Source organism: Strigops habroptila, chromosome 3 (assembly GCF_004027225.2).
Source record: "Strigops habroptila isolate Jane chromosome 3, bStrHab1.2.pri, whole genome shotgun sequence".
NCBI classification, from domain to species: domain Eukaryota; kingdom Metazoa; phylum Chordata; class Aves; order Psittaciformes; family Psittacidae; genus Strigops; species Strigops habroptila.
In genome coordinates, this window is record NC_044279.2 from 81672766 (window position 1) to 81697667 (window position 24902).

Sequence of the window (24902 nt, forward strand, 5' to 3'; positions counted from 1 at the left end):
GTGAAAACAAGATCTACAGATTGGATCATGAGCGCCTATGGGGCTGCCTTTACTTCCCCAAATACTTAAACTTTTTGATCCCATTGTTTAAAAAGCAACTTTAGTCAGACATTTTATGAAAAGCACTCAGGAGAAGTAAGTAAAAACAGCAGAAAGAAAAGAAAATACGCACTGTTGACATGGAACCCAATAAAATGCTGTGCAGATGACCAGATCTAAATGTGCTGGTTGGGGGCAAAAAGACACCCAAGAATGTCACATTTTAAGCTAAACTTCAGTAAAAAAATGCTTTAAGAGCAGCTTGTCTGTAGATTACAAACATTTTAACAATTTATAGGAAAGCTGAATTTTGTAGAAGACTTCTGATTTTGCAAACATCTTGCCTTATACAGATGCAACCTAACATTTTTTGTAAATCCAGCTGTAAACTGTGGAAGATCTAGCTAAGCAAATAGTGTTTAAATAAAAGAGAAAATGTGTTAAGTGAAAAAAATAGAATAGTAATTACTGGTCTTTAACAAATATATATTTTTTATTATGAAATTTTGAATATAAAATAAGCCAAGTCCATGCATAGGTCTTAGACCCCTCATCCTCCATCCCCCCCCCATTTTGTTTTATTCCTTCAAAATTATGTTTTAACAAATATAAGTATTATTTATAGTTAAAACTCGTGAAGTCAAGTAAAAAATCAAGCACACTATGGTCCTTGAGTGTGCAGGAGACCATACTGGCAAAAACAGTAAACCATTAGCTTTGGGTGGCCAAGTGCCATGAATTGTCTAAAAGATTTCTTTCTGTTTTGATTAACACAGTGTTACTGAAAACATTCACTATTTTTCATGCCCTTAGGGGGACGAAGTTTTAATTAACTGGAAAACTTTTTTTTCCTCCATCACCAACAGCCAGATATTCAGAGAGTACTTTTGGGATATCAGCTTATCATTTTACATTGCATATTATATACTGAACAGCACTGAATGTACAAATTATGCAATGTTTTCATATAATGAAGTTATGATCAGGATAAATAATTCACCAGGATATAAAAATAAGAACTTTGGTTCTCTGAATTCTTTTTAAGTATTCAATTGATGAGATCATCAGAATCATCACCAAAGATTTACCTGTGTCCTACCGCAAGGTAGATTTATTTTTTTAAAAAGCATTTCAAGGATGTGGTGGGCACCACAATTGAGTTAATTCCTCTTTATATTGAAGTACTTTCAAGAGATGACAACACTATGAGGTGGGCTCAATGTTCAGGAAGCTCATCTATGTCACTAAACCAAAGGACAATTTAAAGGCCAGTTCAACAGCAGCTTCTGTGACTGAGTCATGGAAACAGACATAACACTCCTGAGGTTTGGGATGCAGAATGCGTCTCCTGGGGAAAAAAAAATAAAGAAATGAAACAAAATTATCATATGTGCCAGCTTTTTCTCCTCAACCGTTTGATATAGGCTGGTTGTACTCTGGGGTTTCAGTAAGATGTTTAAAACAACTACTGCGTGAGACAGTTAGGAAGTTCCTGTGCCTCTCCTGCATCACCTTACTTCTTTCAATATATGAGATTTTTAAATTAAGTTATTCTCTGCTCAGGTTTCTCCTGACTGCATGTGTATGGAAGAAACTTCAGGTTTTCAGGACCTATTTGTATGCTACTGGTTGGTGTGCTTGCAGTAATCCATTTTTCCAGGTTACAACCTGCAATCAGGGTACTTGTGAGCAAGCCCCAGTATTCACATATTTACTGATTTTTAGACTTAGTACATCTGGGTAGGTACATTCCCACAGGTTAATCTAGTAATAATCTTTTAGGGAAAGAGCCAAAATAGGAAAGCTGGTAATACAAACTGCAGTTATGTACATTCATGGTGGGAAACAATGGGTTTTCTTTTTTCTCTTTGAACATCTGACTTGAAGGCAAACAGGTTGAACAAAAGCTCTGTCAGAGAATTTCTACATTATTATTCCTGGCCAATATAATTACTGGTGGATGATGTTTCCTTACCTTGTAGCAGGAAAAAAAGTTCTTACGCCATATTGAGAAATATATTTTGCTGTTTTCTGACTTTTCTATTTGTGCAATAGTTGAACTAGTAGAAAATTATAACTTAATGAATTAATCAAGCATAATCATTTATCTTCCTTTCAGCCCTTGCCTGTACTGAATTTGGTTTCGTATGGTGAAAGCACACCTTCCATTTAACTGGCCATTTGCATTTTTCTCTCTATTTATTTAGTAGGAATACCAAATAGAGAAGGTAAATGTAGAAAAGAAAACCTGCTGTTGACTGACTACTCCTAATATGATGGTCTACTTACTGCAGCTAAAATGCAGACAGCACAAAATATGGTAGATGGAAGAAAGAGCAACATAGGAGAAGTACTGGCTACAGAATAGGGCTTACTGGCCTGGAATTACAAGCTCTGATATGTTCTGAGTTGTGAAGAAATGATACACACTACCTTCTCATTACACCTGATTTTAATTGGTTCAAAAATGTATTCTTTTTAATATTTAACGCCTAGGGCAGTATGCTGTTCTGTCGTGCAAGTAAGGCTTAGCTATGTAGCAATAACTATATGCATCATTAATAAAAATCACTTAAAATCAAGTTTAAACACCACCACAAATCACAATCCATTTACAATGATAATGGCAGAACTTTGAAAGCAAACTGAGGAAGGAAAACACCCTTTCTAAAATACCTCCAGTCGACTCGTAGATTGGTTTAATCTTCCCAATGAAAAAAACCCCAACCAACCAACCACTACAGTTGTTCACCTTCCTCCTTTGTATCACTGAATCAGCACTGTGCGTGGAGGCAAGACAGGTGGGACTGACCTGCAGGGAATGGAGGGGTCAGGAGGTGCATGAGGAGCACAAGGGAAGGGTCTGAAGAGGATGATGACAGAACTCCCGCACGTCTGCACAGAACAGCACAGCACGGCAGAGGCTGCCAGCTCTGCGGTGTTAACATGCTGGTGTGGTGCTCCCCCGAGTTGACTAACACACCTATGCTTTACAGTGGGTGCAACATCACACCAATGCAACTTCCCAAATCCCAAATCAAAGCCACCTCACTCAGCTCAAGTATTTGTGTGATGCGCTACAGTTAAATTAATTCTCGAAGAATACAAGCAGCATATTCAAAATGGAAAACTCTGTGAGAAACAGATTTATTTGTCTTTAAACTCACCCCACAACCCAGTAATTCATTGTTGGTGGTGGTTTCTTCTGATCAGTCCAGTTTTCAGGAGAGCACTCAAACAAAACTCCGTGTTCTGTTATCAGATCTAGGTCCTCAGCTGCCTTACTGAATTCCGAAATCCCACTGCCTGCTTTTTGTTTATTCTGTAAAACAATTGGTGAAGTGCTAGTATAGATTGAAATGTAGAAAATACATAAACACTAGCAAATATAACTGTGATTTCTTCAGGAATCTCTGATGAATGATATTGCTGTCAAAAAGCCAGACTTGAAGATACAACTAACATGCTTACATGATTCTTTTCTCCAGTTTTGTTACTTTGGCATCAACAGGCTTTTCCATTGTTATACAATGGAGGTAGACACATGCTCCCCCCTTTTTTTTTTCCCTTCTAGCTGAACACTATTTTGCTAATAAGACATCTGAGATAATAGAGGTTGTTTAAAAAGGTGTGTTACAACAGCTAAAGGTCTTATCTTTATTTCTCTGTGTGCTTCCCTAATTATGAACTGTGATAGTAAAAGTCTACTGAATAAACTCGGCCAGGCAGGAATTTTTTTGTAAATAAACAGTTGAAGCACTTTGCTTAGAGCATTTTCTTACTCTTACTCTGTATGAGTGCATAAGACATACAGAAAATCAAGACACTTTTGTTTAAAGACATTTGAGTTTTTAGGGCTATGTTTTGTACAGAGCTTTTGAATAAACCTTGCAAAAGTTGTTTCTAACAGAACTCCTGGTACCTGTTTGGTGAGGATCAAACTGCATGCACAAAAATTACTTTACTCTCTGTCCCTGTCTTGCTGCTCAACAGTCCTGTGAATTCAATAAGGTCATGGTGTCTTTCACCAGAAAAGTGAAGGGAAAAAAGACCAGGATGAACATGGAGATAAACAGAGAAGGAATTCTGAAAGCACTTGTCACTAGTTTAACTCTTCTCCCACTTAAATCAAGGGAAGTTTAGTACTCTTTTTTTAAATGTCTACGTAATAATGAAAAAACAAGCTTTAAATCTTTTTCTTTTCTTTTTTGAAGCATGAGAAGTAGGATGAGATTATGGAAACAGCAGTGGAAATCCCTTTGAAACAAATCTGTCTTAAAAGAGTTTCTAAGCCAGGGCATCTCTGGGTCTGCCAATGAAACTTCTGTTCCAAACAGTTGCTTCAAAGATGAAAGAAAAGGTTTTTCTTGAAAAAAAGCATCTCAAGGAATTTGTGTCTGCCAAATGTAACAGCAGAAACCACATCTCTCAGTCTGCCTACAGTATTGAAACCCCAGGGGCTGAGGATCTAGAAAAGATGGTAGAAACATCACAACTACCTTAATTTCTCAAAAATGTTAGAAGTCGTAGTGAAATGCACCTCAGCATTTGAGAAACGAAATGACTAATATTCTTCTGAGAAAATGTATTTTTCTAAATATCTCTAAACATCCTGTGGATTGAATTCATAAAGCATATTCTAAATGACTACTAGTTCATAAAGTGGAAGAAATTTCAAGATAGATGACTTAACCCTGTACCTTTCCTTAGTACATAAAATTGTTTCAAACCCTCTTCTTGCCAATACTGCTACTGAAAAAGACTTCAGGAATATGTTAGTACTCAGTCTGATAATCTTCACCATCAAAACCATGGGGTTGTTATAACTCAATTTCCAAGCTGAAATTTATGTTTTAGCACATCTTAACATTACACTACTCATATTGAAAATACTCAAGAAAAATTATATATTAAGAAGAGATATCTGATAGGACTATGAGGGTCTGTACTTTCATATACATTATAACTTCTTTTCTTCTGATTTTATTTAGGAGTAAGAAAATACTAAGGTGATGATGAAGGAAATGAGGCCAGGGCTGCTTAATATCTATAGTGACATATATTTTAGGGTTTAAGACTACAGAGCTTTTTTTTGCTCAATTCAAAATTTATTCAAAATTTCTGTGCACATTTAAATGTTAAATTGTGAATCTTCAGGTCTCAAAAAGTGAAGCAAAGCCAATTATTGATCAGTTTACACTAATTTTGCATTATTGGCACAATTTTCAGAATCCTAAACAATATTTAGCTGATGTCAAAGAATAAGCAGTTTAATAGTACATTTATATATTTGACCTTCTTGTTGTGCACTGTGAACAAGGAAAACTTCTATTGATTCTTTCACATTCTCCTCATGCAATCTGCCAATTTCAGTATTAATTGTTGGAGCCAACCTGCAAAAACTGTCCCAAATTCCTCGAATAGAGAAACTCTGTTCTGCAACACATGTTCATCATGTGATTTTCTGATTTTCAGAGCAGAATGAACCCAGCTGCTGCCTACTGTACTCGCGACCAAAGCAGCCAGAAAAACATGTGCTGAGGTAGCTGTGGCCAAAACAGAAGTTTTGACTTCCAAGTGTGAGTTTTTAACTTTTTGAGCTACATCTAATGCTTGAATGGTTTCTTTATTCAGATTTTTTTGGTTTGAACTATAAACGGTCTATTTAACAGTTATAACCAAAGCAATTTGATGGTAAGAAGTATTTGTGTATTTTCTCTGCTTGCTTTTGCGTTTCTACATCGCCCAACAAAAGTGCCCAAAATAATGGCTCAAGGCCAAAGTTCTCAGCCAAACCCCAGGGTTGTACGAAGTTAACAAAACAATCCACCAAATTCCCTATTTTTCTGACACTTAAAAAATCCTACATGATCAGTCTAACAAGAAGTAACTTTTTTGGTACCTTCAAGAGAATCTTAAGAAAAAGAAAATACTGCTATTTGCAAATGGTGTTCATTCAGTTTGTACTATTACTTCCCACTTCTCATTTAGTTCACTTGGATTGTCACTTTAGGATCTAAAAATTACAATTGATAAACAATTATTCCAACTGATAAGCAGTATTCTATTTAGGTTTGTAGTTAATTACTTCTCTTTTCCAAAAGGACTAAACAGGACACAAATTTAGCAGGGACTAAATGTAATCCTAATTTGGTTAATGTCAGTAAAAATCAACTGTGCAATTAACAAAACAGACTTTTAGCAAAACAGAGTGTACATTGAACATGAAGTGTCTGAGCTGAAAGGAGTATCTCATAAATGGATTCTTAAACCTATTGTTTAGATTTCTGCATTACTACTACCACCTTACGCTACACGGATCATTGGGAGTAAATCAAGCACAAGACAATACAGGTGTTGACATCAGATCTGTCCATTTTTAAGTCTAATCTAAGTACCCACATAAAGCTCTAGCAGCTGGGATCAGACTTCAGCCCAAGCCAAGAGCAAGGCTTGGACTGGTATCTTCATAAAGGAGACAGCCTCAGCTATTCTGGCATCCCACCTAATCTAAAATCTAAGAGATCTGGCAGCATAATTAAGAGGAATCAATTGTTATAGCCAGACTTCTTTTAGACCAATATCCACATGAACAAAGGATTACAGACATGAGTCAATGACGAACCTGTAAGCAATCTTGAGTAGTATAGAGACCAAAGACACCAAGAATGACCAACCATCTCATGGTCAGAGGCCCTCTTCAGGTCACCGTTCAGACACTGACAGCACAGTGAGGGAAGGCCGCACTGTCACCACTCACCTGAAACATTTTCTGTGAAAAAAGAGGGCCTGAATTTCCTTTTGTTGCCAATTTAAAATTCTCTCTCAGCATTAGAATGGCTAAAGCTTCTCTTTTGCTACTTACAGTTCTTGAACCCAGCATGTGAAACTTTTAGCTAAGTTACAAACAAGAGTCCTAATATGAAACTGCGTAAGAAAATACTATACTGGAGACATGGATTATTTATTTTGAGGGCATTTTTAGTGGGAAAGAGTGCCATAATTGCATGTGAACTTGGTTGGATGGTCAGAGAAAGAACCTGCCCGTAACTAAAAATATCAGGAGCTTTAAAAACAACCACACACATACAAATACACCTGCTAGTGAGCTACTTAAATAATGAAGTGAAAACAATCTTGAAATACTGTGTTGAGATTGTAAAAAGAAAACCAGAAAACAAAGCCTCCATACTTCTTTCCTCATGGACTGCTGAAAAATGTCTCGAATTGAAAGACAGCAACGATAGAAATTCTCAATTAACTGCGGGTGGATGGAGCCACCGAGCCGTGCTACTTCTTTGTGAGTTGGAGTGATAAAGATTCCTTGCATCGTTTCCAAGGCGAGATAGTGGAAGAGGGTATTCTCAGGACCAGATGTCAACCTTAAAATTAAACAAATAAATAGGAGAATTCATTTAATAATAAAATAATTTTGAAAGAAATTTCAGTTAAACAAAATATACTTTTGTTTCTTAAGACAGAATTGTTTTTCTGGTAACTGCAGTACAGTATAAAAATGGATATGGACATTCAAAAGGTGCTTATTTCTACGTGAAGGAAATTCTGGTAATTTGGACTGTTAATTTAAAAACAAAACAAAGCAAGAAACTATGGTACTAGGTAGGTATTGCACTTGCGTTCTCAAAAATTCTCACCCAAAGCAAAGGAGAAATAAAAGCTCTTTTTTTGGGGATGGAGGAGGGAAGCAAACCTTTCTTTAGAGCTCAAACAAAACTCCAGAGCAGACTGTGCTGTCACAAGCAACGAGTGACACCTGGGAAGATCACGGCTTCTTTGTGCTTTGTACACCTATCTAGAGATACCAGGGAGGCACGAGGTATCTCTAAAAGAGTTTTTATGTCCAAAAACTCTTATGTTGGAACTTCCAAAGTCACATATATGTAGGCAAGTGCATACATTCTACTGACATATTCTTGAAAAATAGTGGTCTTTTCTAATTAAGCTCTCCATTTAAGAGCTTCACTTTTGAGAATCCTTGCATAGCAAACTTTCGGTTAGAATAAAATGACTAGGAATTTCGCAGGAATTTCAGATGATCTGTGCAGGAATTTCAGTGATCTGTGCATATTCAAAAAAAGATCCAAGTCTGGCCTTAAAAATGAAATACTTAAAAAATCATTTCTTACTTGACAGCATTAAGAAGTTCTGTATCTTTCTCTGAAAGGTTCTTTTTGAGGCTTCCTAAATTAAATGGATTTGGTAGGGTATGTTTCTTTTTAGTGGCCTGAAAAACAAGCATAGAGATGAACTAAGAGAGAAAAAGCAGCAAACAGAAGAATAGAATCAAACCAACAAATCATCTGCTTAGAAAAAAATAACAGCATTTTTTTTTTAAAGGCCCAAACAGTTTCATCAATTTATATAAATGTATTTTGCAGCCTATTTTAGACTAAAATGGGTTAGAAGCAGTTGTACAACTGTGCAGCAATTTGTTCTGGTAACTTATATTTACACTATTATTATTTTTGGGGGTATTCTCCAGTCATTTCTGCTGCTTCCAATGCAGCTGTGCCCACGTTGACTTGTGAAAAAAAACCCACCAAATTTACAAGTAATGATAAAATTAAAAAATGTGATGGCTTTGAGGCTGACCCAAAGCTTCCCAAGGCAACAGAAGTATTTCCTACTGAATTCGGGGGCTCTTCAATTTAGTCTTAAAGTTACTTGAGTGAGTTTTCAAAAGAACTGCCACCTCCCCCAAGCCCACCAGAACCTTATGGATACTCTTTGTCTTTGTTCTCAGACCTGATCCACTACAGATTGTGGATTACTGCTTTCATCTTCCGCAGGACCTTCGTTACCACGGTCAGGTCCTCCACTGCTCCTTGTGGGGCTTGGCTTACGTGTCATTGAGGACGAGTCACCAAACAGGGTCCTTTTGCTTGCTGGAGTGGTTCCTGATTTCGAAGTATTTTGTAGCTTGCTGAGCATGGGTGAGGTGGTCAAGTCACGTGTTGCAGGAAGGAACCAGTCAGCACAAGATAAAGGTGGGATGGAAGGAGAATCTAGCCTTTCCTCTATGCTGGCATCTATTCCTTCCAGTTGAAGTATAGTGGCTTTGACCTGATCTACATATACAGAGTCTGGTCCTGGATTCCCAATTGCTTTTGATGCACAGCCTCCTGCCTCTAGCAGGACACACAGCATGAAGTACCTCTGTAAATATGGAAGTAGCAGTGTTAGCCTTTGGTTTGTACTTAGCCTTCGGAGAATTTCTACTTAAACTTGCAAGCTTTACAAATGCAGAAATAATCCTACTTTCTGAGAAGTTCTATCCCATGAGACAGCCACAATACAAATATTTTGTAAAATTACTGAATAAAATGCATGAAAGCGTTGATCTTACTGAACAACAGACAACACACAACAGCCAAACAGAGCACTGGAGAACAGACACACTGCAGATGTTAACTTACCAAGCCAACTATCAGTAAAAAGTATCTTGCTTCAGGCTCCCTGTATCCTGTAATAGCTGAAACTTCACATGGCTGGATATGATGATGTGGAAATACTTCCCGCCATATCACTAACTGACTGATCTTCTGTTCTGCTGCCAAGGGTAACAGACAATAGTGCCGACAATATAAACCTATATCAATAAGATCTTCCTTTGGCAAGTGATTACCAATCAAGTAACCCTTAATTAAACACAGAAAAGGAAGCGTATTCAGTAAGAAATACAACACCACGACTTATCACTTAAGAGTACTTTTCACATAGAGATGTCCACACTCCACATGCATTGAGACTGTAAACTTTCTGGCACAGACTGTCTTTTTGGTGTACACTTGTACAACAGATAACACTAAGCTTTTGCACCACATCTGAAGAATTGAAATACTGAAATATAAAGAAATAAGACATCAGCATATATGCAAGTTATGAAAGGCAAGCTGGGAAACACTAGCTTTAACAACTTGCAAAACAGATACAAAGTTAAGGTGCTTTAATTCTCATTTAATTCTCTCTCCAAAAATACTGAGCTGTCACTGGAATTGATAAAATTGCCAAAGAAGATACACAGTACAAAACCATTTCTAGCACTAAAGGCATTATGGTTAAAGAGCTGCCATGGTAGATACTGAGCAGTTCCATCTGTGCCAACAGTTTAGTCTCATAACGCTACCAGCATAAAGAGCAATTGCATGATAAAATCCTTAAAATTTAATTTTCCTTAAAGGAAAGGTTGTTACCTTCCTATTTGTACTGTTAAATACACTGTCTACATCTAGTAACGATACATAAATTTACAAATGAGGCCAAAGTGAAAAAGGCTGTCAATACAATTCCTCGAATCTTTGATTTAAAGACAGATTAAGGATAGATCACCTGTTAGCTTTATTAAAAAAATGGCAATGAACCAAAAAATTTCTATTAGGATCTCATACAGTCTCCCTTGAATTGACTCTTGACTACTTTCTTATTACTGTCTCTCCTTGAATCATACCCTGCAAAATTCCCATGAGACAGTTTCAAACAAGCATTTTGTTCTTACTTATCATATAGCACATATCACTTCCTGACATCAATTCTTTCTGTTTGAGTTACAGGTCTCTTACTAGAAATACATATTTAAAGCCATCATACATTTTTATCATATTTGTGAGGTTCTGAAAAGAGTTACTCCATGACTGGCTTAGATTTCCAGATGCATTTTCCAAATCTTTAGGCCTTAATCACTAATACTACCTTGTAGAAGAGACAAGAGCCCATAATCATATATAATCTTCTCATGTCGTAATAATCTTCAGACTATGGGGAAAAAAAGCATAGTATCATTTTTAATTCAGAATTTTTGCTTTAGTTACCAAATGCAAGTCATCTAATTCCAGTCAATTGTAATCAGTATCTCATGTAATACTTTAATTTTTGACCTCCTCTTCTTATCAGCTGCACAGCTAATACTGAACGGTTCAGTGAAATACTAAGTTTTTAGCCTCCGTTGTCAACTTTCATGTCACTACCATTTTCTCCAATTATTTCCAGCAAAAAAGAACAGATTTCCTATTTAGTTCTTCTCTGTCCCTAAACTATTTTTGTTAGGATACGCTATTTCTCAGAGTTCTTTACAGCAAAACAGCTGAAACAACTGTCGACACAAGAGGCCCTCCTAGAGTGAAATTTCCAAGTCAAAGCATTTTTTTTCCCCAGTATTTGATATTTTACCCCAAATATACCCATTCCTTTGCTCTTTTAATCTAGATATCCAGTACTCTCAGATTAGTAACACTACCTCTAGGTGGATATAGTGTATTTTACATCAAGTGGGTGCAATCAATTTCTGTCCACTGAACTACAACTTATGAACACTGCTTTCTGTAAATAATCATCTGGGTTGTTTAGTACGGTGGTTCTACTTAGTGTTTTCAATTCTTTTGCAAGATGGACTGCCTACCTTGTATTTTAGGTTTTAAGAACCCTTAACTATCTTTTTGTAATTAAAAATATGTGTTCCAAATTCTTATGCTAAATATGTGATCAAACAAGTTATATTTACGCTCAATTCTAATATGCCTACGAAGAATATAAATTTAGAACAACTATTCTGGAATGTAAGTTTCAGAAAGCTCATACTTGATTAAACCAAGTGGATTAATTTGGAATTAGTACTTTTTTAAACTACTGAGCATGACACTAAGGCAAAGAGATACTGTACAATGCAAACAACAACAATAAAATGTTTACCAGCTCTGCAAAGTCAGCTGCTTCCAGGTCACTCAGTGCTGTGTCAATCTCCAGCTGAAATATTTAAACAGTGCATTTTAATAGAGATTTCCCACACATGAGCTTACAATAATAGCGTGGTGTGCACTGTCCTGCTAGCCTCAGAAGATTAGGATTCATGCGTACAAAGTGAATGGATGAAAATTTGCACATACTTTTCAGTTGTAATATCCAGTATCAGGAACACCTCAGTTCATCAGATTAAAGAAAACTCCTTTTTAATGGCTGTGTGTTTCCCTCTTGAAGCTGTAACATTTCTCTGCTTGTGTGCCTGCTGAACCCATGGTTTGGTATAAAGGAGATGTCACTCTTACTTTCAGTGTGCTTTAAAACACGAGAGCTAGAGAAAGCTCTGAAATCTGGCAAGCTATTCTATCCAGCTGAGTTATTAGAAAAATCTTTTTCACAATGGATTTACTTTTTGTCTCTATGGAAATTGCCAAAACTTTCTCACACATTATCTTTGTTCTACTGAAACTGCTTTAAGCTGGCTTATTTCTGAGAGCTGTTGGTTAATGTAAGTTTTACTAAAAATACGTTCCTTTAAAGAACATGGTACTAGGCACTGAATGAAGTTCCTGACATAAATGTCCTTCTTAGTGAAAAGAACCTAAAATCCATCATTACAAACTTCTTGGGTTGTATTAATAGGCTGCCTCTAATTGAAATACAGCCAGTTTTCAAACAGAGAAATGTCAGAGAGGCTGTTGGCAGTCGACAACTAACCAGTCTCAGCTTTTCCCCAGTTAAAGTTTAAATGGCCTTCTGCCCAACAAAGAGCTTACACTAAGTTTTATATTCCTTAGAGAATATAAAGATCTTCACCAAAACTTAACTGGAAATTTCATCTTCTGCAACAACAAATTTTTCTGGAAAAAAGGGATGATCTCAGACAATTCTGGAAAGCAGTATCTGCGTCATAAATATCAACTACATTGTTTGAGAAACAACCTGCAAGCTGAACTAGAGAACAAAGTGTAGTAGAGTCTCTCTATAGAAACTTGAGAAAAAAGAAGGAAGCATACAGGAAAATAAAGTTGATCACTAAACAGTACAAGAAAAAAAGTCATTTACTTCATAGGACAAAAATGCGTGACAACAGTTTGAGGTGGACTGAGTTGCATTTCAAATGTGTATTAGGTTGCTGACTGATCGTATTCTACAACTATGTGTTGCATAAACATTTTATTCCCTTCATATGGGAATATTTCAGTTATGGAGCATGATTTTGCAAGTGAGTGGACAGGTGTGTTACAGGACTATGTGAGTACCTCTACATTTGTCACCTGGATAGCGGATTTAGCTCTGCAGTTATGACATGAAAAAGGCTTTTCTGAGACACTTGTATGTACTTCTGTACATATTTAATAGGCTGTTCGTACATACGTATTATAAAAGCAGAAGTTTAAAATCGTCGCAAACACATTGGCCTCAAGCACATTCAAGCATACTATGGGTCAAGGTGGAAAGAACTAAATCATTATCAGTCTGCTACTCAAGGTAAAGGAGAAGACAATCCATATTATGGAGAAAAGAGAGACAAGACTACACCAGCAAACAGAAATCTGTTTGGTAACAAGCAAGCTATGCATCTGTCAGTGCTGTAATGTCCATGGCAACTTACATTACTGAATATTAGCAAACCTGAAATAACTCTGCAAATCCTGACAACAGTAAAGTTAAAAGACTTACCACTTCATCCCTTCCTCTCCAAACACATTTTTCAGATCTGTACACGAGGTCTTATTAAGTGGAAAAATCAGAAAATCAGGAAAGTCCTAGTTAATATTATCCCCAAATAAAGACCCTATAAATTAAAGAATATGCCCCTGCAGAATGTAATTCTGAACATCCAAACTGTCCTTTTGCAGAGCCATTCCAAAAAGCACTTTCAATTTTCCATCATACTTTACTTTCAGTTGGTTCAGCGTTCATATCTTTTGTTGTTCCTGATGAAATAAGCTTGAATAATGGAGTTGTCAGCTCAGATTAGAATCACTGTCTGATAATTACAGTTAGGCTTAACTATGTTATCTACGAGCTTACAAATAGTTGGGTCTGTCCACGAAGGAAAACTCTTGAGTTTAAAATTTCCCAGCTGTTTCATTTGCACTAAATCATGGGAAATACTCATTAAAAACCAAACTCTCCCATGACAAGACTAACATATTCTAAACATCATTCCATCTTAGCGATTTTTTTTCCCTATGAAATTTTGTAAAAACTGCTTTACATGTATTGACTCAAATATAATACGCAAAGAACTCTTCACATGATGGAAAATAACTTCCTAGTTGTAGAATTGAAAATATTTTAAAATCACAAAGGCAAAAATGAATCCTAGATTCACTAACATTCAAGAGGATGGAAAATGAAAATGCATTGAATCTTTCTTTCATCCACTTGAAAAGCTGTACCTCTATGGGGTCAAGTGAGGTATGGACATTTATTTTGATTCTGTAACAGCCATTTAAATTACAAGCTACACAAGGGCTTCTAGAGTAGTATTTTCTAACTGGAAAAAAACTCAAATGGTCAAAATCGAGCATAAAACTACATACCAGGGGCTGCTTTCCCTATGGCATATGCTGGTTGTCAGAGAGGTATGTATATATATATTTTAAATAAAGTTAAATTTTTTTGTCATCATGTTCTCTTCCTTAATAACTAGTCACCAAACTATGCTCATAACAGCAATCTGTTTCCTGTGAGAATGATTGTGTAGTTCCAAAGTGAAATAAAGAATCCTCTAGGAAGAGGGGTGGTCTGGGATGGGCAAAGGGCTTCAGTAAATTACACACTAACAGCAGAAGATACCTGCATGAGTTTTCTGGCCTCTCATATACCAGTTTTCCTAGAAAGCTCTGAAAAACCACATTACCTTGACTTCCTGAGGCAACGTCAGCCAGCGCAAGCCTGGGAGACTGTTTAAGAATAACGCACTGCAGGTATCATAGTGTTGAGTGCTGGGGCTGGCATTTGATTTGAGTCTTGCAGGCTGAAGCGCCCGCTGGAAGAACAGGTTGAAAAAATGATCCAGGCGAGAAACATTTTCCACCTGGCAAAAAGCACTGAACAAACATGAACTCCAAGTTAGAATAACAGTGAGAAACTTGTAGCTTGTTTATATAACCTGCTGAGCTTAAAGCGGCTCCTTACAGCATGATACTACATTTGAATTCGGGGTTTTTTTAAACAGTCGGAAAAACTAAAGCACTATAGTAGGATAGTAGGTATCTCAGAGCAACTTAAGATGCAACAATGATCGGTTTCATTCTTTTGGAAATTATTCTTTTTCTTTCTCTGTGGCACACAGACGTTAACCCTGAGTTGAATGCAAGCACATGAATAGCCTACCTTGGCCATTTTATTTAGGTTACAGTCAGACTGAACATTTTCTGGGTGTTTTCCAAATGCAGAGACAGACAAGTCACTCTGCCAAATGAGGTTGTGAAGTCTGGTGCATTTACTTCATTAAAAATAAACCACTGATTCATACCTATGTTTTACAGACAGTGCTTTAACACAAAGGGTAACATTTGCAGAGTGCTGCTGACAACCAGTGACTTCGATTATGTGAATGATTTAAACTAATCAAGGACAAAACTTTCTGAATTAACACTGTTTAAAAAGGGTCTTACGTGCATTAAGACTGAAACAAAAAGGCAACGAGAATAGAATCCTGGATTTTGTGCAAGTGTAAAGAAACATGCAAAGAAACTCCATGCAAACATTAAAATTAACACTACTAGCTGTCTTCAGGAAGCATCAATGAAAAATTAGTGACTGAAAATACTTTTGAAAGAACTCACCTGTCTAAAGAACCGTACATGAATTTCAAGGTCCTGACAACATCTTCAATCATGTTCCTCAGCTGAGCAAGCGGCACACTAAAAAAAAACCCAACAACTCAAATGTACAGCTATGTTTATAACATCTTTACTATGAGTAAGCACAGGCATCTCCTGAAGAGCTCTATTCTTAACTAATAATGTAGTGCAAACAAAAGATTCTTCATTAGACTTGATGAGAGATTTCCTTTGAGTGACTTGCCCGTGATGACACAGATTGTAGTAAAGCTGGGAGGGAAGGAAAGTCCTAGAACACATAATATATATAGTATTACTGCTGTCATTCGGTAGAGTCTAATCAAGACTTGACTTTACCAAACACTGACAATCACTGTTTTCTAGTCTATACCTATTTCTGAGATCTAATGAGACCTTATTCCCTCTAGAGGAAATGAAAAAGAAACTGTAACAATGAATATATAAAAGATGTGAATAAATCAAAAAAGTGGAATCACGGGTATAGAAACTAGTTATAGCAAAAAAAGTACATTGTAAGCCCTCCCTTTCTTGCTTTTTTCATAGAAGAGTGCAATTTGAGGACAAACAATAGGAAGTGAAATAAAATTAAAAGGAAAACAAAGCATCTTATTTGAAACTCACTTTTCTTCAGGAAGGCCAATTACAAGCAACTTGTCAACTTCTTTCCAGTAAACAACTTGAACCAGTTTTTCACATAAGAAAAGGGAGGAACTAGAAAAATTAAACCAGAAGTACTTGTGTTAAAACTATGAAGCTACAAAACACCAGCTTTATAAGCCAGAATGATTTGTATGTATTTTATATGAAGTCTTATGCTCATGTATAATCACATGCGTGCAACTGGGCTAGGTAATTACATTACTAAAGAACTTGAAGTCTCTCTGATTTCTATTCCAAACAGATCACACCACTATTAACAATGTTTTCAAGTGTACAAACATAAAGGATGAACAACCGTTACTGAAGTGCCATAGTCATCTTCTGAATCACTCAGATGCTCTTTAAAGGTCTTCCTGCCTAGCTTTTAACACAATCGACTTACAAAATTAATGTAATTTCAGATCACACTGAGGTAACCAGAGGTACTAATGAAGGTTCTGAACATAGCAGTCACTCACAAAATCATTTAAAAAGACTCCACATTTTGCTAACAAGCCCAAGAGGTATTTGAACGTATTACCTGAGTGATAAGCACAAGCTTGAACTCTCATGCTTGTACAGAAAATTGCTTCACGAAGCTCAGCAATCCCAGAAACACCAAAAGAACTTTCATTTGAACCACAGCGTGAATTAGAACATGAAACAGAATTAGACCCAAGGTTCTAATTAGCAGTAAAACCATACATTACTCACCAGGTCATCAGATTAAATGTACTGGTTGCTGCTAAAACCAAGGTCTGTAAATATCTCGAACACTAAATTTATAGTAAAACCCCACCTTTCTTACTATCATCTTAGAAATTTTAAATAACAAGATAACACTGCTGCAAAGTGAAAAAAGGGTAACGAGTTTAAGCTGGAAAGATTCAGGAACTTAGATTTTAGGATATGGCTCCATGAATAACTTGCTTCACTCATACAGTAAAATTGATGGTACTAAGTAAAGCAACAGTGTTATTTCATTAGGTAAGAAATACCTTAGTATTTCTGCAGGTCACCAAAACATTTTTCTCCTTCATGTTACCAAAAGTGCTTTCCAAACAAAACAAATTATGTATTTAAAATGCAAATAACTACAAAGAAATAAACATCCCCATCCCCAAAGTTACACAATACATGTGCAGATACAATAATGATCATTTACTCTTCAAAATTTGATTGAAGCTGTTGCAGAATTTCCAGCATCCATACTACAGTGCCACAGAACCCCATCTTAGGTAAGGGTGCTTTAAGAGATTTAAGGAAGGATCTAAAAATAATTTCACTGTACTAAAAATCCTAGTCATTGCCACCCATGACAAAGAAATTCTCCTAAATCAACATACATCCTGGCTGAGCTGTCCAACTTCAGGCATGCTGTTCTAGTTAACATATTCCTGCCTAACAGGTAGAGTCTCTCTCCTTCTGTCTAGAACTTGATGCATGACTCGTGGTTTTCTGTACACATACGTATAAAACAATAAGAGTAGTAGCACATTACATTTCAAATACTTTTACCTGATAATCTGGGTACCAGTAACACTTTCCAGTATGTCAGACAGTGTGAGAAATATTCCTCTCACACTTTTCAGTTTTTGGGATGCTTCTGATACAGGGTACTGATAAAGGATTTCTTGCTGTGAAGAAAGTTAGCTGTTAGTTAAGCAAAACAAAACCAAAACCAAAATCACCAAAAGAACCCAACCCAAAACTAAAAAAACCCCCAATCAATCAAAAATGTTCCCCCACATTTATTGCTTTCTGCCAAATTGTGATGGGCCAGAAATAATGCGTGCAGTATTAAGCATATCCAGTGCAAAGAGTACAGTAAATTATCTTTCTAAGTAAACAAAAGAAACAGAGACATGATTAACTTTCCTATTTATGTCACTGAGCACATCCAGCCAGTGCCAATACCCGTTAGAAAATTTTCCTTCATCAAGATTAAAAGAATATGAAGTTTAATTACAGAAGGACCTGGCAAACTTTTCATTCTTACCCAATTTAATTAGCTCTATTTTCAAATACTCATTAGTAACAAGGATTCTTTTTTCTTGAATCAATGCCTCAGATGGAAAAACCCCTGCCATTTTCTAATTACAGCACTACAAAGGGCTAGAAAGAGCCTTTTTTTCTCCTCACTACGAACGGGGGCCTTTACACAAAATTCATTTCCCAGGGAAAGAAAAGACAACTGTAACAAAAGGTCATCGCCGTATCACAGATATACATTAATGAGTTAGCAAGGTTCAGCACACACCACCATGCAAGATCAATGTCTTCAAAGCAAGGTGAAAGTTCAGAGGACAATGACAATGGAATTAATAAATAAGAAGTAGCTCATTTCTTAAAAAGTATAAACCCTCCCTCCACCTCAGAAACTCAAACCTGGACAGACTATCTAAAATAATGGCTTATCAAACAGCTTCTCTTTTTTTATTTTATCCATTTCTCAAATTGAGCCTAAAGAGCATTTTAAAAAATGTATTAGTGCAGTCCTGACAACGTAAGAAATGGCTAAAAGCAACTGTGTCAAAATGGTGCCGACCAGCTAAAAACCTATAATCTTCAAACACACTGCACTGACAATAGAGTCTGTAAGTTGCATCTTATGTACAATTAAAAAAGAAACAGTAGATGAAAGACAACTATGAATTCTTAAAGATTAATTCAGAAATTATAAAACTGGGGAGAAAAGCTACAGGAAGTACAAGTCAGTGTCTGCATGAACCAAGCTATCTTAATAGCTACTCACTAATACCTACTTTGCAAGAATGCTAAACGCATGCTTCCAGAAAGCACTGTCACATAGGAGGAATAGGAACATTATTCATTTTAAAACATGGCATCACCAAAATGAGTTCAAACACATAAAGATGTTTAGTTTGTATGCTGATACGAAGAATGTATGTCATAACTGTAATACCTACCTTGAACTAAAACATAAAAAAAGACAAGATCAGCCATTCTCACTGAAACCATTATCATATGAGACACTCCCACATCCCAAATTATTTCTAATACTGCTTTCCTTTACAGTTGAGTGGTTAAAGCTCACAAGCCTTAGAGCTCATTAACTCCATTTTTGGGTGCCAAAAGCTCACAAGTGGAAGAATTAGTTACTAGCTTTAGCTGCCATTGCCTACATGGATGTGATCCACATACCGTGTCTCCCCTGGATATGGGTAAAGCAGCTTAGTAAAAGATCATTGTATTTATTGTGCAATATGGCACAGGTGTATAGTAACTTCACTGCTAATTTGAAGTACTGCTGTAAACTAAATCTGGAACAGGACATGTACAGGATAAATGTCTACTGCTGTTCACTGAATAAAATTAAAGACAATTGTCTTGAAGAAGGCAGCGTTCTTTTGTTGAGAAATGTTAAAAAAGAGCTTGACTGTACCAGCAAAGCATCTCTCAACATTAGAGACTATTTGGAGCTCCCTAGCTGCCAAGACTTCTCAGAAAACAATTGTTCCACGGCATGAAGGGAGAACAAGTGCATTACAATCCCTCTTTTACCTCTGCTCAACGTTCAAGGTTAATTCTGTTTCTAGCAATAATGGGGCAAGAGAGCAGGGCTCCTGCTTTCTCTTCCTGCACTTTACTCTGAAGTACAGGAATTGCAATTAGGCGTTTGCATATCTATCACCTACCAACAGAGGAGCCAGAGGCCCTGGCATACATATTTTTAATATTGCATAAAGTTCATGTGGCCAAGCAAACACTGGTCTTTAAGTTTACAGCAACCGTCCATAGCTGTTCTAGCCACATAATATAGCAGTCTTGGACTACACGCTTAGAACTGGAAAAAAAAGAGAACTATTTGCAGTATGTAAGTTAACTTTCATAAAGCATCTCAGGTTTATTTAATTCACAGTTAAGTGAGCTCTTTTCATTTTTATTATAGGGAAACACCAAAGCAGAAAAATACCACAGTATCACATGTTTTAATGGAAGCAGTCTCCAGGTGGGGAAAAGCACAGAATGACCTTGCCTTGTTGCAGTGCTATTAAAAAAAGAAGTAATAATTATGAGAGACACTTGTGTAAATTTATTTCTGCTGAAGGTACCTCCCATGAAAAAATGTAGTCTCTTAAATAGGATTGGAAAGGACTGCAAACCAAAGCTTACAGTGGTATCTTGCTGTAATATATAATGAAGCATATGCGACCTTAAAAATATTACATTGTGTGATTTATATGGTAAAATCAAGTACTCCAGAGTTAGGAAGTACTGGCTTTATGGTTGCCTAATAAGCTTTAATTATACACACTCATCTGTCCTCCTTGTCCTCTGCACAAGACAGGCATCTTTCAGAAAAGATGTAATACTTAAGACAACATCATGCTGCGTATGTACAAAAGGGCTGAATTAAAGTTGCACAAGTAGCCATAAATCTGTCATTTCCTAGCCTTCAACCACTTGATTCTGCAAACTTCACAACAGTTTTTATATGATATCATGACAGTTTTTTATGACATCATGTAATTTTCTAGGGTTCTCCTCCCCAGCCGGTCTCTAGAAAATCAAATTAAACTCCATTATGTGTGGTTGGAACATGTTTTCTCTATTACACAATACCAACAGAGCAATACAGACTTCTATTGCTTGAAAAATAGTAGTAAAAAAAAAAAGACATCTTGGAGAGGGGATGGACACTGCCTCGATTTAAGGATTAATTACAGGGGAGTGAAAGGAAAATGTCTTTTTTCTGCTCCCCACTCCATCACTTTTCCCCCCATCCCAGTCTCTGGGGACTGGCAAAACTTGTGCTTCATTTGATGTCTTCATATCACAGATAATACAAGATCACTAGTGCATTGTGATAAATCTAAGCTGAACTGACAGAAGGGGAGAAGAGTTTTATTCCAAATGTCTGTTCCCAAAAAGTCCACTTTGTCCATTTGTCATTCTCAGCAGGGGTAAGAAGCCAAACAGCCCTCCACACTGTTCTGCGTCCCTGCATTCTGAATGGAGTACTTGTAGCTATGGCTACATCATGAACAACATCTACACAAAACCTTACAATGGGTTATACCTACGCCGGCAACATTCTTCTGAAGAACACAAAAAGGAAAGAGATGTGAAAGGAAGCTTAACAGGACAAAGGAAAAGTACTCCAGTAACTCAAAAATGTTGCTCAGGCAAGAATCCGCAGTTGGTTGCAAACAGCAGACATAGGAGAGTCCTTTACGAAAAGGCACATCAGCATTTCAAAACAGAAGGAACTAGACAGATTATGTATATGGCCTGCCAACAGCTCCTGCTGGGGAGAATTTTTTTGATTAGGCAGATTTCATAGCTTGAGTTTGAGAGGCATACTGAAAACATCCCAGTGAGCATCTAGGAGACAATAATGACCTTCCCAATTGATCTCTGCTTTGCCTGTTACCACCTCTAGCCTGCTCTTTATGTAAAGACATTCAGTACCAGAGAGATTTCAAATCCAGAGTTTGTCAGCAGTGATGATAATTCCACCCCCCCCCCAGAATTTCAGGCCTTATTTCTGTCAAAATGGATACTTTATGGACTATTCATGACTCAAAATGATCAGCAAGATTTATCTTTTATTTAATATCAAAAGGTGTAGCAGTTGCTGTTGTCACGTTTCATCTTCAGTTTCATTTAGCTGGCCACATACCTCATCCTTAGATGTTTCAGAGTCCAGTTTCAGTGCGAGGAACATAACAATATGGGGCACGTCTTGCAGAGCCTGTTGATGGTCCATGCTATCTTCTCCCCACAAAAGCCGAACCAGATTGTTCATACTTGACTGTGCCCGTTTATACCTTTGCTGGGAAGTTTCTTCAGGCTCAAATATTGATGTTTCAAATGTAAGTTTAACCTATTAAGATAATCAATTATTGTGAAAATGAGGCTGTTACAATTACGTTCTACTCCCAGATGGAATAAAAGCAGTTTGAGCCCTTAAGTTTTCTTAGCCTTACTGACAAAGACGTAAGCATTCAAAAATTCCTGCTGTTTCAAGAAAACCAGTTAAATATTCAGCATTACAGAACCACCTATTATTAAGAAGAAAGGCTGCTATTACATGTTCTATGAACCATATGAGTAAGCATGTGGTTTGGTGTGTTTTCATACTTAATTCTTATGGGTTTGAGAATGGAAAAATATACTTGCTGCTCTGGGGTTTGTTTGAACACAAAACCTATTACCATGGTTTGGAAACACACACGATATTTTACTTCTTTCAGAATGTCAGCACTTTGAAGTATTTATCCTCAAGGCTCTTTCATGAGCATTTCTTTGCTATTCGAGTGCACTGACAGGTATATTTGCACAGGAAAATCAATTTACATTAGACTGGAAAGGTCTGTTAATTTGTAGCACTCAGCAGCAATTCTTTCAATGTGCCAACATTTCACTACATTAACTGTAAAGTCAGCAAATAAGAGTTTTGCTGCTGTATTTAACAATTGTACACTACTAGCAAGAAGCATAAAAATTATTTACACCACTTGCTGCACTGTTTTCATAAGAAAGAAAACCAAAGCAAAGCACGGAGAATTCGCTCTTAAAAAATAACGTAAAGTTTCGATGATCAAGCTTACTTTGTCAAAAAATTACATTGTTCAGTGTTCTTTATTTCCCAAATAAAGTGAACACCAGGAATTTTAGAATAAGTGCCTACTTCCTGGGTCACAAGCAACACAACATTCAAACTTGGTGTGGAAATTTGCTTTACAGACCTCCTTTTTATGAGCACTGCCTTACAAAAATTAGGTTTGGTAGGTGTTCCAGCAGTGATGAAATAAAAAGAGTAATTTTTTATTTTTTTTTTGTGAATGGACACTTCATCTTAAGTATGAAAGAAGGATTTGTGAGAAATACCTTGCTCTTGACTGAGCATAAAATTGTAATTTTCAGGAAGAATAAACTGATTTATTTTCTTGGATGATACCTCAGTTTTCATCATTGCTCAAAGTGACTAAAAATGTATCTATTTGGACTAAGCAGGCACACTCTCAGTTCCCTCTTTCATATGTTTTTACTCAAGATTTTTGTCTGCCTGAAAGTATCCTTAACATGCCTATTGACTGGGAAGTTCTAAACATAATACATCACACTAAATCCTGCTTCTCTTTAAAGTTGGTGACAGCTTAGCCTAATGATTGATGCAACAAAAAAGGTTTATATTTTCCCAGTTGCAGTGAATTTGAAAAGCCCAAGCAGAGGTAATTTATACATTTAAATAGAGACAATTTACATTTTCGTAACTGTGTATACACATACTTAAAGAGAGGAGTGCCAGCAAGAAATAATGATGCTTTAAAACACCCACTGCCTGTCAAACTAGATCAGAGAGAAGTGCCATCATCAGCTCTTCCAGCTACAACATTTACGGCATCGGCTGCTGCCTTCCCACTTCACTCTACTCCCTCCTAACACTTCTCATTAATCTTTTCTTCTCTCATTTTGGCTATCGGCTTGTTCCTCTTTTTTCTTCCCATTCCTTGTAACAGCACTGAATTCAATCCTTCTCTCATGCCATGTGCTACCACTTTCTTCTCTGACAGTAACTCATCCCTCGCTTCCTTCTCATCATTTCAGTTTTGATCCATTACACTGCATATTAACAGGACTCAAGGAGCAGAAACACCCAGCTAAAAGCAGTGGCTTTATAAGACCCAGTAACTTGATCATTCACAGTTTTATAGATGTATGTTTTCCTCTCTGGCATTCAGTGACTCAGTTCTCTTTCTTTGTCACGCCATCTGCACGTATTTCAGAGGATTTTCCTCATACCCTGTGTAACTTCTTGCAGATTTCCTCAAGGCTCAATAGTTATTTCTCTTAACTTCTACATTTTGTCTGTGGACACTTATTCATGACACTTAGGCTACGGTCTCTAAACTAATGATGCACAGATGTAATTCTTGCTGCAGTCTATCTTTGAGTCCCTTGATTAAAAATAAAGCAACCCAAACTGAGTCTGTCTTGTCTTAGAGACACAACCAGATGGTTGTCCAAGCAAGAGCTCAAAACAAATTAGGACAAACAGAATTTTAACTCTTCCTTCTCCTGCAGGCACCCATGTTGCCTCCCACACCTGTGTGGACAATACTGCCCCACTCAGATGGGAAGTCACTGTGTTTTGAGAAAGATCTTTCTCCACGGTTTGACAAGTTCCTTTCCAAATCATGATTCTAACAGCTCGAAACATGACATTTTCTGTTCCTCTGTACTACTGTCCAAGTTCTAATCTATCTCCTGCCTTTAAAAAAAAATACTGTAAAAAAAAAAATCTAAGCTGGAAAATGCTGCAATAGAAAATTACTGAGACTACATCTCCACATACCCTAACACCACCACTCCCTTTTTTTTGGTGGAGGAGAAATCAATCTTCACCCTGAGCAGTACACAGGAGCTGATGAAATGTGACTACTAAAGTATCCTTCTGTAAACGCTGATGGTGAAGTCTTTCACAACTTTGATTCCATTTCTCCTAAAGAGAACCAGTTCAATGCACAGCAGAAAACAGAAAAGGACAGGAAATGAAGAATGGGAGAAGCACAAAAAACATTAGTATTCTCACCCTATAAATATACAGCATGCACACCAGGACATTAGAACAGTTGTAAAGAAGAATTTAATCAAACTGCAAGAAGGCACTGATGGAGG

The 24902-nt window shown here is 36.8% G+C and overlaps 1 protein-coding gene across 2 annotated transcripts in view; it reads right to left on the reverse strand.

Annotated features, from left to right (window-relative positions):
- Nucleotides 1-513: 513 nt before the first annotated feature.
- The window catches only part of INTU (inturned planar cell polarity protein), a 47903-nt gene continuing 23514 nt past the window's right edge, over nt 514-24902 (reverse strand). For both annotated transcript variants that reach the window (XM_030480892.1, XM_030480891.1), the window contains exons 4-16: nt 21901-22104; nt 17772-17890; nt 16236-16325; nt 15597-15674; nt 14666-14855; nt 11746-11799; nt 10750-10812; nt 9477-9698; nt 8806-9216; nt 8187-8284; nt 7232-7421; nt 3207-3361; nt 514-1387 (exon numbers count right to left, since the gene is read on the reverse strand). In XM_030480892.1, coding sequence (XP_030336752.1) covers nt 1276-1387; nt 3207-3361; nt 7232-7421; nt 8187-8284; nt 8806-9216; nt 9477-9698; nt 10750-10812; nt 11746-11799; nt 14666-14855; nt 15597-15674; nt 16236-16325; nt 17772-17890; nt 21901-22104 — 1986 coding nt within the window. In that variant the 3' untranslated portion in view covers nt 514-1275. The remainder of the gene's footprint in view (nt 1388-3206; nt 3362-7231; nt 7422-8186; nt 8285-8805; nt 9217-9476; nt 9699-10749; nt 10813-11745; nt 11800-14665; nt 14856-15596; nt 15675-16235; nt 16326-17771; nt 17891-21900; nt 22105-24902) is intronic.